The sequence below is a fragment of the Tasmannia lanceolata genome, unplaced genomic scaffold (assembly GCF_043159265.1).
Source record: "Tasmannia lanceolata isolate RefF3 unplaced genomic scaffold, GAP_Taslan_0.1 ptg000003l, whole genome shotgun sequence".
Taxonomy (NCBI): domain Eukaryota; kingdom Viridiplantae; phylum Streptophyta; class Magnoliopsida; order Canellales; family Winteraceae; genus Tasmannia; species Tasmannia lanceolata.
Window position 1 is genome coordinate 22,283,081 of NW_027518680.1, and position 11,818 is coordinate 22,294,898.

Here is an 11,818-nt window from a genome sequence, read left to right on the forward strand (position 1 = left end):
TCTGTGTAGTTATTCTTATAAGAAAGAGAGACTTCTTTCATTGTTTTTGGGAAAACATCAAAGAACAAAAATGGCAAAAAAATGAATCCCGTAGGATTTAATGCCAAGCTATGTGGGAATGATGTTTATATATTAAATCAATATCTCACATGCGACAGCCCAGCCGCAAAATGCCTTCTGCGATGCTCCCTAGCAATAATTAGTATATATCTTTTAAGAGGGCACCATTTGATCCAACTCCCTCACTGGCTTGCAATAACTGAAGTGATGAAAGTAAAATTAAATGTAGGTGAGTGACTTTGATTCAATGGGATGACCTTGCGGCTGAGATTGGGTGCGCTTCACTTTCGTATACCTCCCTTTTCTCTCATATGAATGCACAGAGGAATGCTTCATTATGGGGCCACCGCATGATACTACAATGAACCACACTTTGAAGGATGAATGCTTTAATAGGGCACGATCTCATTGTAATAGAGAGAAGTATGAAATGTGGGCATTAATTGCAATATAGTACGGATCGCGGTACCTTTAATCTTTATGACAAAACACGCATGATTCTCATTTTTTAGGTAGAAACAAAGACCGCAATGCCCTTTCTGACATAGTCAGTGCGCAGATATAGTTCCTTGTAGTTTGTGGAAGAGGGTACACCTCAATCATTCTTTTTGCAGGCACCCTTCTCACTATTTTAGTATATATTGGGAAGAAAATGACGCTTCATTTAATGCACATCTCGTCCACATTAATGCATGGGACGCTTGCATGCTCACTCTCCACGTACTTGTTTTTTGTCACCTAATACACAGAAAAACGTTGGCGTCCAAAGATAAATTTTGGCGCCCAATTAAGTAACGGAGGCGTCCTTATAAAAACGCTGACGCCGACGTTACTTAATATAAAGTCCGTATCAACAAAGAAATGAATAATATAACGGTGACGTTAATGTAAGGCAAGCGTGTTCGAGTATGTGCCCTAAAACCCAGTATATTTCGCATGTTAATCAATAAAAATTTCTTTTCATGACAATTAATGGGTAACTATAAGTTAAATATGTGTGATATGCTACTTGTTATTGACACGTATTTGTCCTTAGGTAGCAAAGTAGGAAACCCATGCTCATGGATTCACAGATCCTAGGGAGCAAGAAGATATGGGATTCTGGTTCTTTGCAGACCTTAATAGTTCTTAGTTGGGGTTGAGGTTGGACGCCTCTTTCTATATCTAACTAGCATCTATCTTGCCAACATGCACGAGATGTAGAGTGACTTATCTCAATCACTAGAGTAGTGGACCCTAAGCTAGATAGAATGGGTATGACAATGAGATTGCGTACTGAACAGGATAAAATTAGAATAGCTTGTGGATAGGAGATAGTTGAGCTATTCTACCAGATAGGACCCTTTACATGTCCTTTGACCTGAGGGGTCATATTGGTCTGTTGGCGAGTCTCTCATTCTTGATCTATCTAACTATGATTCTCTTGGAGTCACTAGAGGGTAGTACTGGAGTGTTGGACAAACCTTCGAGGTCAATAGTGATACCCGACATGAAATTCTCCACCTATTTTATAGGATAACATCTACGGTTTTGGTCAGAGCAGTAGGCCTAGAAAAATACCTGGCCAGGTGGATTTGATTAAATATTTATCAAAAGGATTTCACAAAATAAGTTTTGAAATATTTTAAGCAAATGCATTTGTGGGCCAACAGTGCTTGATTGAAAGGTATACCGTGAGTGAGCCCGGGGTTTGTTGATGTCCACCCCCCGTAGGACTCAACTCAGTAGATGTGGACTTGGAGAAAGGACTTACATATTTTGATGTGATTAGGAGTATGATAATTTGATGGTTATCTTTAGGGTTACGTCTCGATGGAGGCCACTAACTCAATGCGATTGTAGCATTAGCTATGGAGCAATAATCGCAGTGGGGCCTACTTGTGGGTTCTGCAGGATCTACAATTGAATCCCTGCTACGATCCCACTCACTACTCAATTGACCTATTATTATCTATTAGATAGAGGTCCCACATTTATTTGGTTGCTTACACGAACTAGTTTCGTAGTATTGGATCCATTGAAAGGATATATACAATGTATATAATGTATATGCACTATGAGATACATTGGGAATACCAAAATGGTTAAGTATAAACTATAAGGGTATTTTGGAAATTATAGAAAAAAATGGATGGAGCTTTTTATCCCATTGGATGGGAGGAAAATATTTTTTTAATTAAAAGAATTAAATAAATAATTGTAAGTTTAGCTTATAAACTCATTTTACTAAAACAGTTATAACTACTCATCTCTTGTCAAAAATTAATGTGTAAGTACTCCTTTCGAAGAATTTTGAAAGATCTACAACTTTGTAGTCTATGATGTTTTCTAATTTGATCATTTACTTGTCCAAAAATGAGGTCAAAATTTGACCTACAGGCTTATAGCGGGAATGTTGAAAAAGGAAATAATGTGTGAGATATTTTGAGGATTGTTTTTATCCAATAAAGTAACCACGCTTTTTAATTGGAAAAAACTCAATTTAGGGATTTGTAAAAGTCCAAGAATTTCTAAAATACTCTCACATTGTTTCTATTTTAAAAAAGCCAACTAGCTTGTTTCCAAATTGGAGCTTCTAATTGTGGCTAGTTTCCATGTTTTGTGAGATTTCACTAAAAGTTTTGGGTTGTTGATGTAGAGCGTAGCGGTAAAGTGACTTAGATCAGATTATTTTTTTATTTTTATTTATGGAATTTTTGGAGAAGATAGGGTTCTTGATCTTACTTCGAGCGTGGGAACACACGAGATCAGATTAAGCACTGAATCGTCGACAAAGAACCTTGCATGCAACAAGGGATGAAAAGATAGGAGAAATTGAAAAGAAACTAAACTCAATAATTTGCAATTCCCATTTCTCAAGAACAACAAGAAGAGATACTCCAAATGTTAAATCATCAAAAGGTACCAAAAAAATGAGATATCATGATGCTTTATATCTAGCCCATTACAATATGAAATGACTTACCTACCCCTAGTAGGCAAATGACAACTAAAGACACATGAAAATAAGAAAATACAAATATGGCACCACATGACTAATACTACTGAAACAAAAATAGAACCTACACTAGGGAGACAAAGGCTGACGTAAAATGCCCAGGGGACGCTCTTGCATCAAACTCCCCGTCGTGAAAGAACTCGTCGTCGAGTTCCCATCAGCCTGGTAGTGGAAGGGCTCTGCCGGGGTAAAAAATGTAGATGATCAACTCTCTTAGGGAGAGTAGTAATCCATAGAAGTAAATTCGCCCCATGCATCTCATCAAGAATGGATCATCCATGCAAATTTGGCGGTCAAGAAGGGTAGGAGTCCATATCTGTAGACACCCCCATTTTGCCCCACCTTAATCAACAAAGGAGTTAGTATTTTTCTATCTGTCTTTTCCATTGTCTTCCCTTTTCGTGTCCGTCTCTTACATTTTTTCAACCGTTTCGGTCATTTCCACTACGTTTTGTATTTTTTCGCCAAGTATTGAGGAGGGTTGTTTACAAGAATCTAAATAAGAGAGAAGTTGGACCCATTTGGTGGGCCCGCATTGAGCATTTTGATCAAGCAAGTGTGCCCTGCAGTTTTTTTAATGGGAAACATGAGTTTTGAACTTATTTGGATATGAAAAATAAAATTGCTTTCCATTGGGGGTCCATATATTTTCGACCAATATCCGTTGTAGCCCATTAATCAATGGTTTGGATCATTTATTCAGAATGATTTTGGCGGAACAACTTAAGGCTTTGTGGTTCAACAAATGGGCAATTCGGATCGTCCCTTAGGGATAATCTACATGGCACAACTGATTTCATTGTGGACCATCAACAGAAGGTTCGGATCATATTATGTGAGTACAAATTTTGGGTTTAACCTATTAACATTAAGGCCTAGGAAATGAACAGTTAAGATTATCCAATTGCAATGATTTGGGAGTACAATCTAATTGCGCTATGGCCCCACTAAATGGACAGCTAGGATCATCCTATTGAACTAATTTGGGAGCACTACCTATTCATCTTGGTGGCCCACCAAATGGACAGTTCGGATCGCTTTTGAGAATGGTTGTGGTTATAACCAATTTGCATTGTGGCCAAGAAATGGACGATTCAGCTCATCATATGGGAGTAATTTTGGATGCAACTTGCCTATGTTATTGGACTTCCAACCGAATGGTTAGTTTGAGTTATCATATGGAAGTGATTTTAGGCTGCCACCTATTTTTACCATGGCCTACCATTTGGACAGTTCGGATCATTATATGAAATTAATTTGGGGTACAACCTTACTTACATAATTGATTATTAAATGAATGGTTAAGATTGTCATGTGATAGGTGTTTGGGGATTATCATATAACATTAGAAAATTTCATTCTCATAAGGCTCGGTCTGTACACAAAACCAAGGGCATGGTTGCTATTATAAGGATAAGAAGGTAATTTCGTTAAGGAGATTCGGTTTATATCAAGGAGAATTCTTCCTTTGTATCCAAGGAAATAGCCGATCCACTCTTCTTTGGAATGGTAAAGTAAATATCTTGTTTCGTAATTTTTATCGACACCATGTCTGCCACAATTCTTGTCAGCAGGTTTCCCATTTTCATAAAAGCTTTAACCAAATCTTGTTCTTTAAAGGATAATCAAATCTTCTCACTTTGTAAAGAAGAATCCAACCGGCCCACATTCCTTCCGTATTTTTTAGCTTATGACTCTTGTTTCCCAAAATTTTGGCCATGATTTCAATCTTGAAAATTCGGTTGTCTAATGTTGGTGAGATATATTCGACCACTTTAGAAGTTTTCTATAAAATGAGTGATTTCTTAGGCAAGTTATTCTTGAGAAAAGAAAGAAAATTGGAAAGTGGCTTATTTTGGTCATTGGGATCTTTATAAAAGCAAAGGATTGGACTAGCTTTTGGGACTCTACAATTTTCGGCCAACCTATTCTCCCTCTCTGGAAAAATTGGTCCTTTCTCTCAAGTTTTCTCTGTCTTGCCATCTCAGATTCTCTCAACAGCCATCTCTCTTCTCGCGCTCTCGTTCCAGCGTCTCGCTCGCCTCGTTCCAGCCCTCTCGATTGGCTCTCTCGCCAGAAACTCTGTACTTCTTCAAGTAAGTACTCATAATCCATGTTTCTATTGTATGCCTAGGAAATTCTTGTTAAAGACTACATATGTTTTGAATCCTAGATATATATTTCTAGCTTATTTTGTCTTTAAACTACATATGCTAGGCTGATAGATGCATGTTTATGTTCTTTTTATTATGCTTTGAGAGATGGTTTTCACAATTTTTGAATCTGTCTAAGAAGGGATTTCGAATCCTAAGATCAAAGTGGTATTTGGATTCTTTGGCAAACGAGTTTTAATGGAACAATCATAAAATCGACTTTTCATAAAGCAATCAACACAACCGGTTTTTGCATATAAAAATAGCTCTTTAAACCCCTTAAAAACTGCTCTTTAAACCCCTTAAAAAACTGCTCTTTAAACCCCTTGAAAATTGCACTTTTATACACTAAGAACTGTACTTTAATACATTAAAAACAGTGTTTTAAATATATTAAAAATTGCACTTTAATACACTAAAAACTGCACTTTAAAGTAATTAAAAACTACACTTTTAATCTCATAAACTCAGCGTTTTAACTACTTAAAAGATGCACTTTAAACTCATAAAATCAGTATTTTAAACTTCTTAAAAAATGCAAAATAACTACTTAAAAGATGCGCTTTTAACCATTTAAAAGATCATAATTAATTAACGCTTAGAGACATGAATCCTGGAATTTACCCAAATAACACCCTGTTTGGAAAGTAAAATCCAGTCCCAGACACCTTGTTTGGAAAGCAAAATCCAGTCCTAAACGCCCTGTTTGGAAAGTAAAATCCAGTCCCAAACACCCTGTTTGGAAAGCAAAATCCAGTCCCAAACACCCTGTTTGGAAAGCAAAATCCAATCCCAAACACCTTGTTTGGAAAATAAAATCAATTCCCAAACAGCCTGCTTGGAACCCAAAATCCATTCCCAAACAGCTCATTAGAATGAAATAATCACAGCCCATTAATCATTAAAAGACAAAAAGTAATAAGACAAAACGTGGTAGTGCCAATATCATTCTAGTCGTAGCGCTAGCTGCTTGTCTTTAAACAGATTTTCAACCTCTAAACAGGAGAATCGTGGAAAATGGTCAACTACAAAGTTGTAGATATTTTCGTGCCGTTTCCAACGAGTATTCTTGCTTGATCAGAGGATGAGCGGTTAAAACGTTATGGCCAAAATGGTTGCAGCACACCTTTAGGCATTTCCAGTTTAATGTTTTTTTATTTTTTTTGCAGCACAATTCCGAACTACTAATCATCAAAACATGCATATGCTGAGAGTGGCAGTGGTATAGTGGTCTGTCATGAGAACCAGCTGTAATCCCACCAAATATCTCATATGTATCGTGTGTAACGACAATAGGCGGCACCATCTGAATATGAACAACATCTGCCAAGACTCTATATGTGCATGTGGCAAATGTTATGCCATCTGTAATGTCTATGTGTATCTGCTTCTCATCTGCAACTGCGCTCACTAACGGTGCGGCAGACTCTGTCGTAGCATGCTCTGTCGTGATCTCAACACTATCATCATCGACAGCTTCACTATCAAGGTCAATAAGCTCACCACTAGTATCAACAATAATGCTGGTGTCAAGCTCGCCACCATAAGTGTCTGACTCTAACATTATGGTGTCAACAACCTCTCCTGACTGGCCATGTAAATCCTCAGTATCCGCTATAGCCTCTCCCTCCCCTTCTTGTTCGCTAGCCTCATCATCAACCTCTAGGGGTGTAGAAGGGGATGTATGAGCATGTCGCTCGAGTCTCTGCAACTGCATGGTGAGGGAATCAAGATCAACATTCTCTTTATGGCGAGCCTCCTGTTCTCGGCGATGCTCGGCCAAGAACTTTTGCCATCGGTCCTCATGGGCTCTCTCCTCATCACGTCGTCGTTGATACTCTGTTGGAGCATAAATCCTCAAAAAACGATCACGGACCTGCTCCCATCGGCGAAATGGAGGTTTGCCCAAGTCATGATGCTCTCTTTCTATGAGCATCCACATAGACTCTGCATTTAGTCTAACTGTCTCTCTAGCATACCTTAATGTCTCACGATGGTTGAAGCCATAGTATTTACGATACACATCGAGTGCGTTGGCCCAAATCATGCATTCGGTCTCAACATCAATTTAACCATAGATGTGAGGAACAAACGGTGACTCCATAGATGCAAATATTTGTTCAACTCAGCTCGCCAGTGTCGGTTGTGTGGAAGACTTGCTGCTAATTTGAGGGAATGATGCTCTTACACCCTGTTCAAAGTCAGCTAACAAAATACAAACAATGGCAAGAGAAATGAAGTGATCTGTTTTAGATAGCTAGTTCGAATAACAGCTACGAGCTGGTGCACAAACTGAAGCAGAAGATAACTTGGACTGAATCTTGGATTCAAATCAGAAGTGAATTCCTACTCTCTGCATTTCGCTCTAGAGGAGCCCACTAATTCAAGGCTGAAATGGATCGAGTGGACATTTTCTAGTCACATTACCAAAGAACAAGTAACCTGTACAACTACCAAATCTTTTGCGATGGCAACAACCAAAATGCATTTAGTAGCAGGTGTAAATCTGTCTTACCGACATGACGTAGCGGGATCTGATTTCCTGAATTTGAGTAAAAAGCTGAACTGGATGGTTCTTGGATGCCAATGGGAAGTGTTGCAGCAGATTGCAGCCCTTCACAGAAGTGCTATTCCCAGCTGGAGTATGTTTGTAAATCCCCACAAGACTTTAGCACTTCTAAGTCTCAATTTCCTAGCAACCAGTAATTGCCGGTTGATCTCAATTATTAGCTCAAGTAAGTTGTTGGTTCCAGGCTTGTGCAGATTGAATTGTGCACTTGTGTCTCAAGTAGATGCTTCAAGATCTGTGGTAGCTTCTGTAGATCTGCACCCATTTTGCAATGGGATGCACACTTTCTGCATTCACCAAGTAGTGAAAATTGAGCAGAGGTTGAATTCAGAAGCTAAGGCAGACAACAAATAAGAGCTCCAACAAAATTTCTTTGTAAAACTATGTGAGCACCACTGTAGCAGAATTCTGCTTCTTATGTAGTCTGAATGCCCAATTAGATGTGTCCAAAATTGGTTGATGATATTCCCTATGGCTTCAAATCAGACACTTGGTCTTTAGGGTGCTGATATGAAACTTTTGACGAAGCCCACGCTGGTTCTTGACTCGGAAGGATGTTTGGTTGCCAAGTGCAGAAACTGGTTCCTTACATCACAAGCTACTCAACTAATTCTCAGAAGGTATCTCTGGACAATCCAATTCTTTGCTAGAAGAACCTGCACCTAATTGAATAGGTACTATCGAATTATAGCTAATTCAGTCTCGGTTCCACCACCCCAACACCAATACAACCTCTGCTTTGGTTCCCACTGACAGAGCCTGAATAAGAGCTTATCACTCAATGTTTTGGGCACTGAAAATGGTTTGTATGATAACGCAGAATCCATACTATGCAAGCATTATATTTGAACCATGTGTGAAAAGAAATTTGCAAACACAACAATTAGCAAAGGGAAGAGTGCATCTGCTATACCAAAACAAACCTTTTTGATTCTCCTCACTAGGTCACATAGCTCTTTTCAAATTGGTCCCCAAAAGAAAAGCAACATCCATATGTTAACAGTGAAGTAATAAGGTCCCACAGTAAAATTCAGCTATTAGGATTGCCTAGGTAGAGTAACTGAATAGGTCCTCGGTCTCCACCAATTAAATGTGATGCTAGAAGCTATAACTCACTTCTAATAGAAGTGAGCTATTAAACATTCCAGAATGAAATTTCATGGCCAAATTTAAAGGGAAGACTTGTCTAATGCAACAGTGCTATCTTGTGTCAAACAAGCACTCAACTCTTACAATTTCCACAAACTCACAACCCTAGGCATGCATTCAACTTTAATCAAATGATGGATGGATCTGAATTTTAATCAAAATTTCCTTGAATGGCCCCAAATCAATTGAAACCTTATTTCAGTACCATAAAAATTATAGCCTCTCGGTTTGCACTTAGATGGGCCGACATATTCAAGAAATTGTAGTTCCTGTAACCAACTTCATTGCAAAATGTAGAGATATGCAAACTATTGAGAATCTGTTGGTTAGCTTCTTTCAACACAGAAATTCTTATTTTCCTATGGTAGTAAGCAGTAGGTTAAGAGGCAAAACAAAATTCATGGTTTGGAAAATGAATTTCAAGGACTGGGTTTCGTTTGATGAAGCAACTTCTATACTCCGATCTCTTTGAAGACAATCAACAAACACAAGAGGTGCAAGCAGCTTCAACACAAATTCAATTGCATGTTTGGTTTCTTCAAGAGCTTCAAGAAATTAAGCTTCGGCTCAATTGGATTGGGCTTTAGCTCATATTATCACAGGGATCTAACACCGATTTACCCAGCTCAAAATCAGCAAGAAGATCTTTATGCTTGGTTTGATGAAAGCTCATTTAATGGCTCAAGATCTGAGATCATTTCATTTAAATTTGTTGCTCTTGCCAAAAGAGGGACAATCCGATCATATGGATCTAGATTTTGGAATGGCGTCCTGGCTCCAATTCTAATTTTTAATGAATTTTATTCACATCAAGAAATGCTTACCTATTGAAGATCTGTAGTATAACTTTCCATGCAAATTCACATCATAAAGCACTCACCTAGCACCAGGAAGAAAGCACGAACAATACCATCACAGAAAATTGGCCGCTTAGCTTGATGTAAACTTGGCCTCAATGTCCGGCTTGTAACACGATTAGAGAAGGGAAGAGAGTCGCTCAAACAAAAAAGTGCCGAGTTCAGCATTTTTTTCCTTGAATTCAATTTCAAGAAACCTGCAACTGTTTCAAACTCTGAACAACCTAGATCTGTACTTTTTTGGCCTTTTTTCCTTCGAGGATTGCAAGAATTAAGAAATTCTTGCGAATTAGCTCTGATACCAAATTGATGTAGAGCGCATCGGTGGATCGACATAGATCAGATTATTATTGTTTTTTTTTTTTTTGGAATTTTTGGAGAAGATTGGGTTCTTGATCTTACTTCGAGTGTGAGGACACACGAGATCGGATCAAGCACGGAATCATCGACAAAAACCTTGCATGCAACAAGGGATGAAAAGATAGGAGAAATTGAAAAGAAACTAAACTCAATAGTTTTCGATTCCCATTTCTCAAGAACAACAAGAAGAGATAGTCCAAATTTTAAATCATCAAAAGGTACCCAAAAATAAGATATCACGGGGCTTTATATCTAGCCCATTACTATATGAAATGACTTACCTACCCCTAATAAGCAAATGACAACTAAAGACACATGAAAATAAGAAAATACAAATCTGGCACCACATGACTAAAACTACTGAAACAAAAATAGAATCTACACTAGGGAGACAGAGGCTGACGTAAAATGCCCTGGGGACGCTTCTGCATCAGTTGTGTACATGAAAATTGAGAACTCTATAAATACAAGACAAATGAATAGATTTTGTAAGAGCTCTTCCATAATTCCTTGTGTTGGAAATTGCTAGACATTCCAAAGTCTTTCTCTTCTTCTTTTTCTATTCTATCAACAAGTTTTGTCTTTTCTAAGTCAAAGACAAACATCCAATAAAGCTCCATTGATCTAAATACATATTTCCACATTATAATCTGATTTAGATTATGTTATAAAGTAAACAATGAGTTATTTACAAGATCCTTTGTGCAAAGAAAGGAATCCATTGGTTCAACTTGCGGTTTCGCATCGATTAGATCGTTGGCGGATTTTCGAGGAGTAGATCACGCAGATATTTTTCTTCTCATCAGCAAAATAAGGTATTTATATTTATATTTATTAAATCACATTAAAATCAATTAGTCCCTTGGAATCCTGGGTTAGAGCAAAATATTTGTTCTACACAGTTTATTCTTCCGCAACGTGTAGCGATTTTGCTCGGGGTTTTACAACCAATCTAACAAGTGGTATCAAAGCTAACTAGGGAATAGATAGGAGGCTAATGAACAAAAGACAGATCATGAAGTGATCCGCTGTGAGTCCGGACGTTTATCCCGGCTATCCGAGGTTCTTAGTCTTTGTGTGTTTTTAATAAACAAAGGACTGTTCATTAGAAAATAGCAAAACTGAACCATATGGTGGATTTCTGGACTGATTGACTTACATGGTTGGAAAGTAGACTCGAATATGAATCCAACGCATCAAGAACCATCGAAATCTGACGAGCGGTTTAGGAGATATGATTTTTCAAAGTTTGGAAAAAGTTGTTGGAATTCAGAAAATTAATTTCGAAAATTGATTTGGAATTTTGTTTCTCCACCCCAAATGATTTGAAAAGCCTATAACCCAGGTATAGACTTTTCTAATAATGTCTTAGGGTGTATGTAGCATGATCAGATCCTTGAGAAATCATTCGAGTAACTATATCCCACTCAAGGATACTCGAAAGATCATGCTATCCGTATTGTGTTCTCGGTATGGAACAATTTTATTTTTCATAAATCAAACGATCTTGTTTTCGCAAAATTTTGTACTCTGATTTATTAGACCATTTAAAAAGATTTTATGTGATTTCTAATTAAAATCAGAATGGTTGTGTGTTAATCAAAATTGAATTAACGCGGTTTTGTGCGAATTGATCGGTATTTGTGAAAGATGGGCAAAACAAGCTTGAACC

General features: G+C 37.8%; 1 protein-coding gene across 1 annotated transcript; it reads right to left on the bottom strand.

Moving 5' to 3' along the window:
* Positions 1–6,087: 6,087 nt before the first annotated feature.
* LOC143853883 (uncharacterized) lies at positions 6,088–10,368 on the bottom strand. The gene is made up of 2 exons (XM_077363583.1): positions 9,810–10,368; positions 6,088–8,539 (listed from the first exon to the last, which is right to left on the bottom strand). Exon 2 carries the CDS (start codon positions 7,256–7,258, stop codon positions 6,233–6,235), a length of 1,026 nt encoding a protein of 341 aa, XP_077219698.1. The 5' UTR covers positions 7,259–8,539; positions 9,810–10,368; the 3' UTR covers positions 6,088–6,232.
* Positions 10,369–11,818: the final 1,450 nt, after the last annotated feature.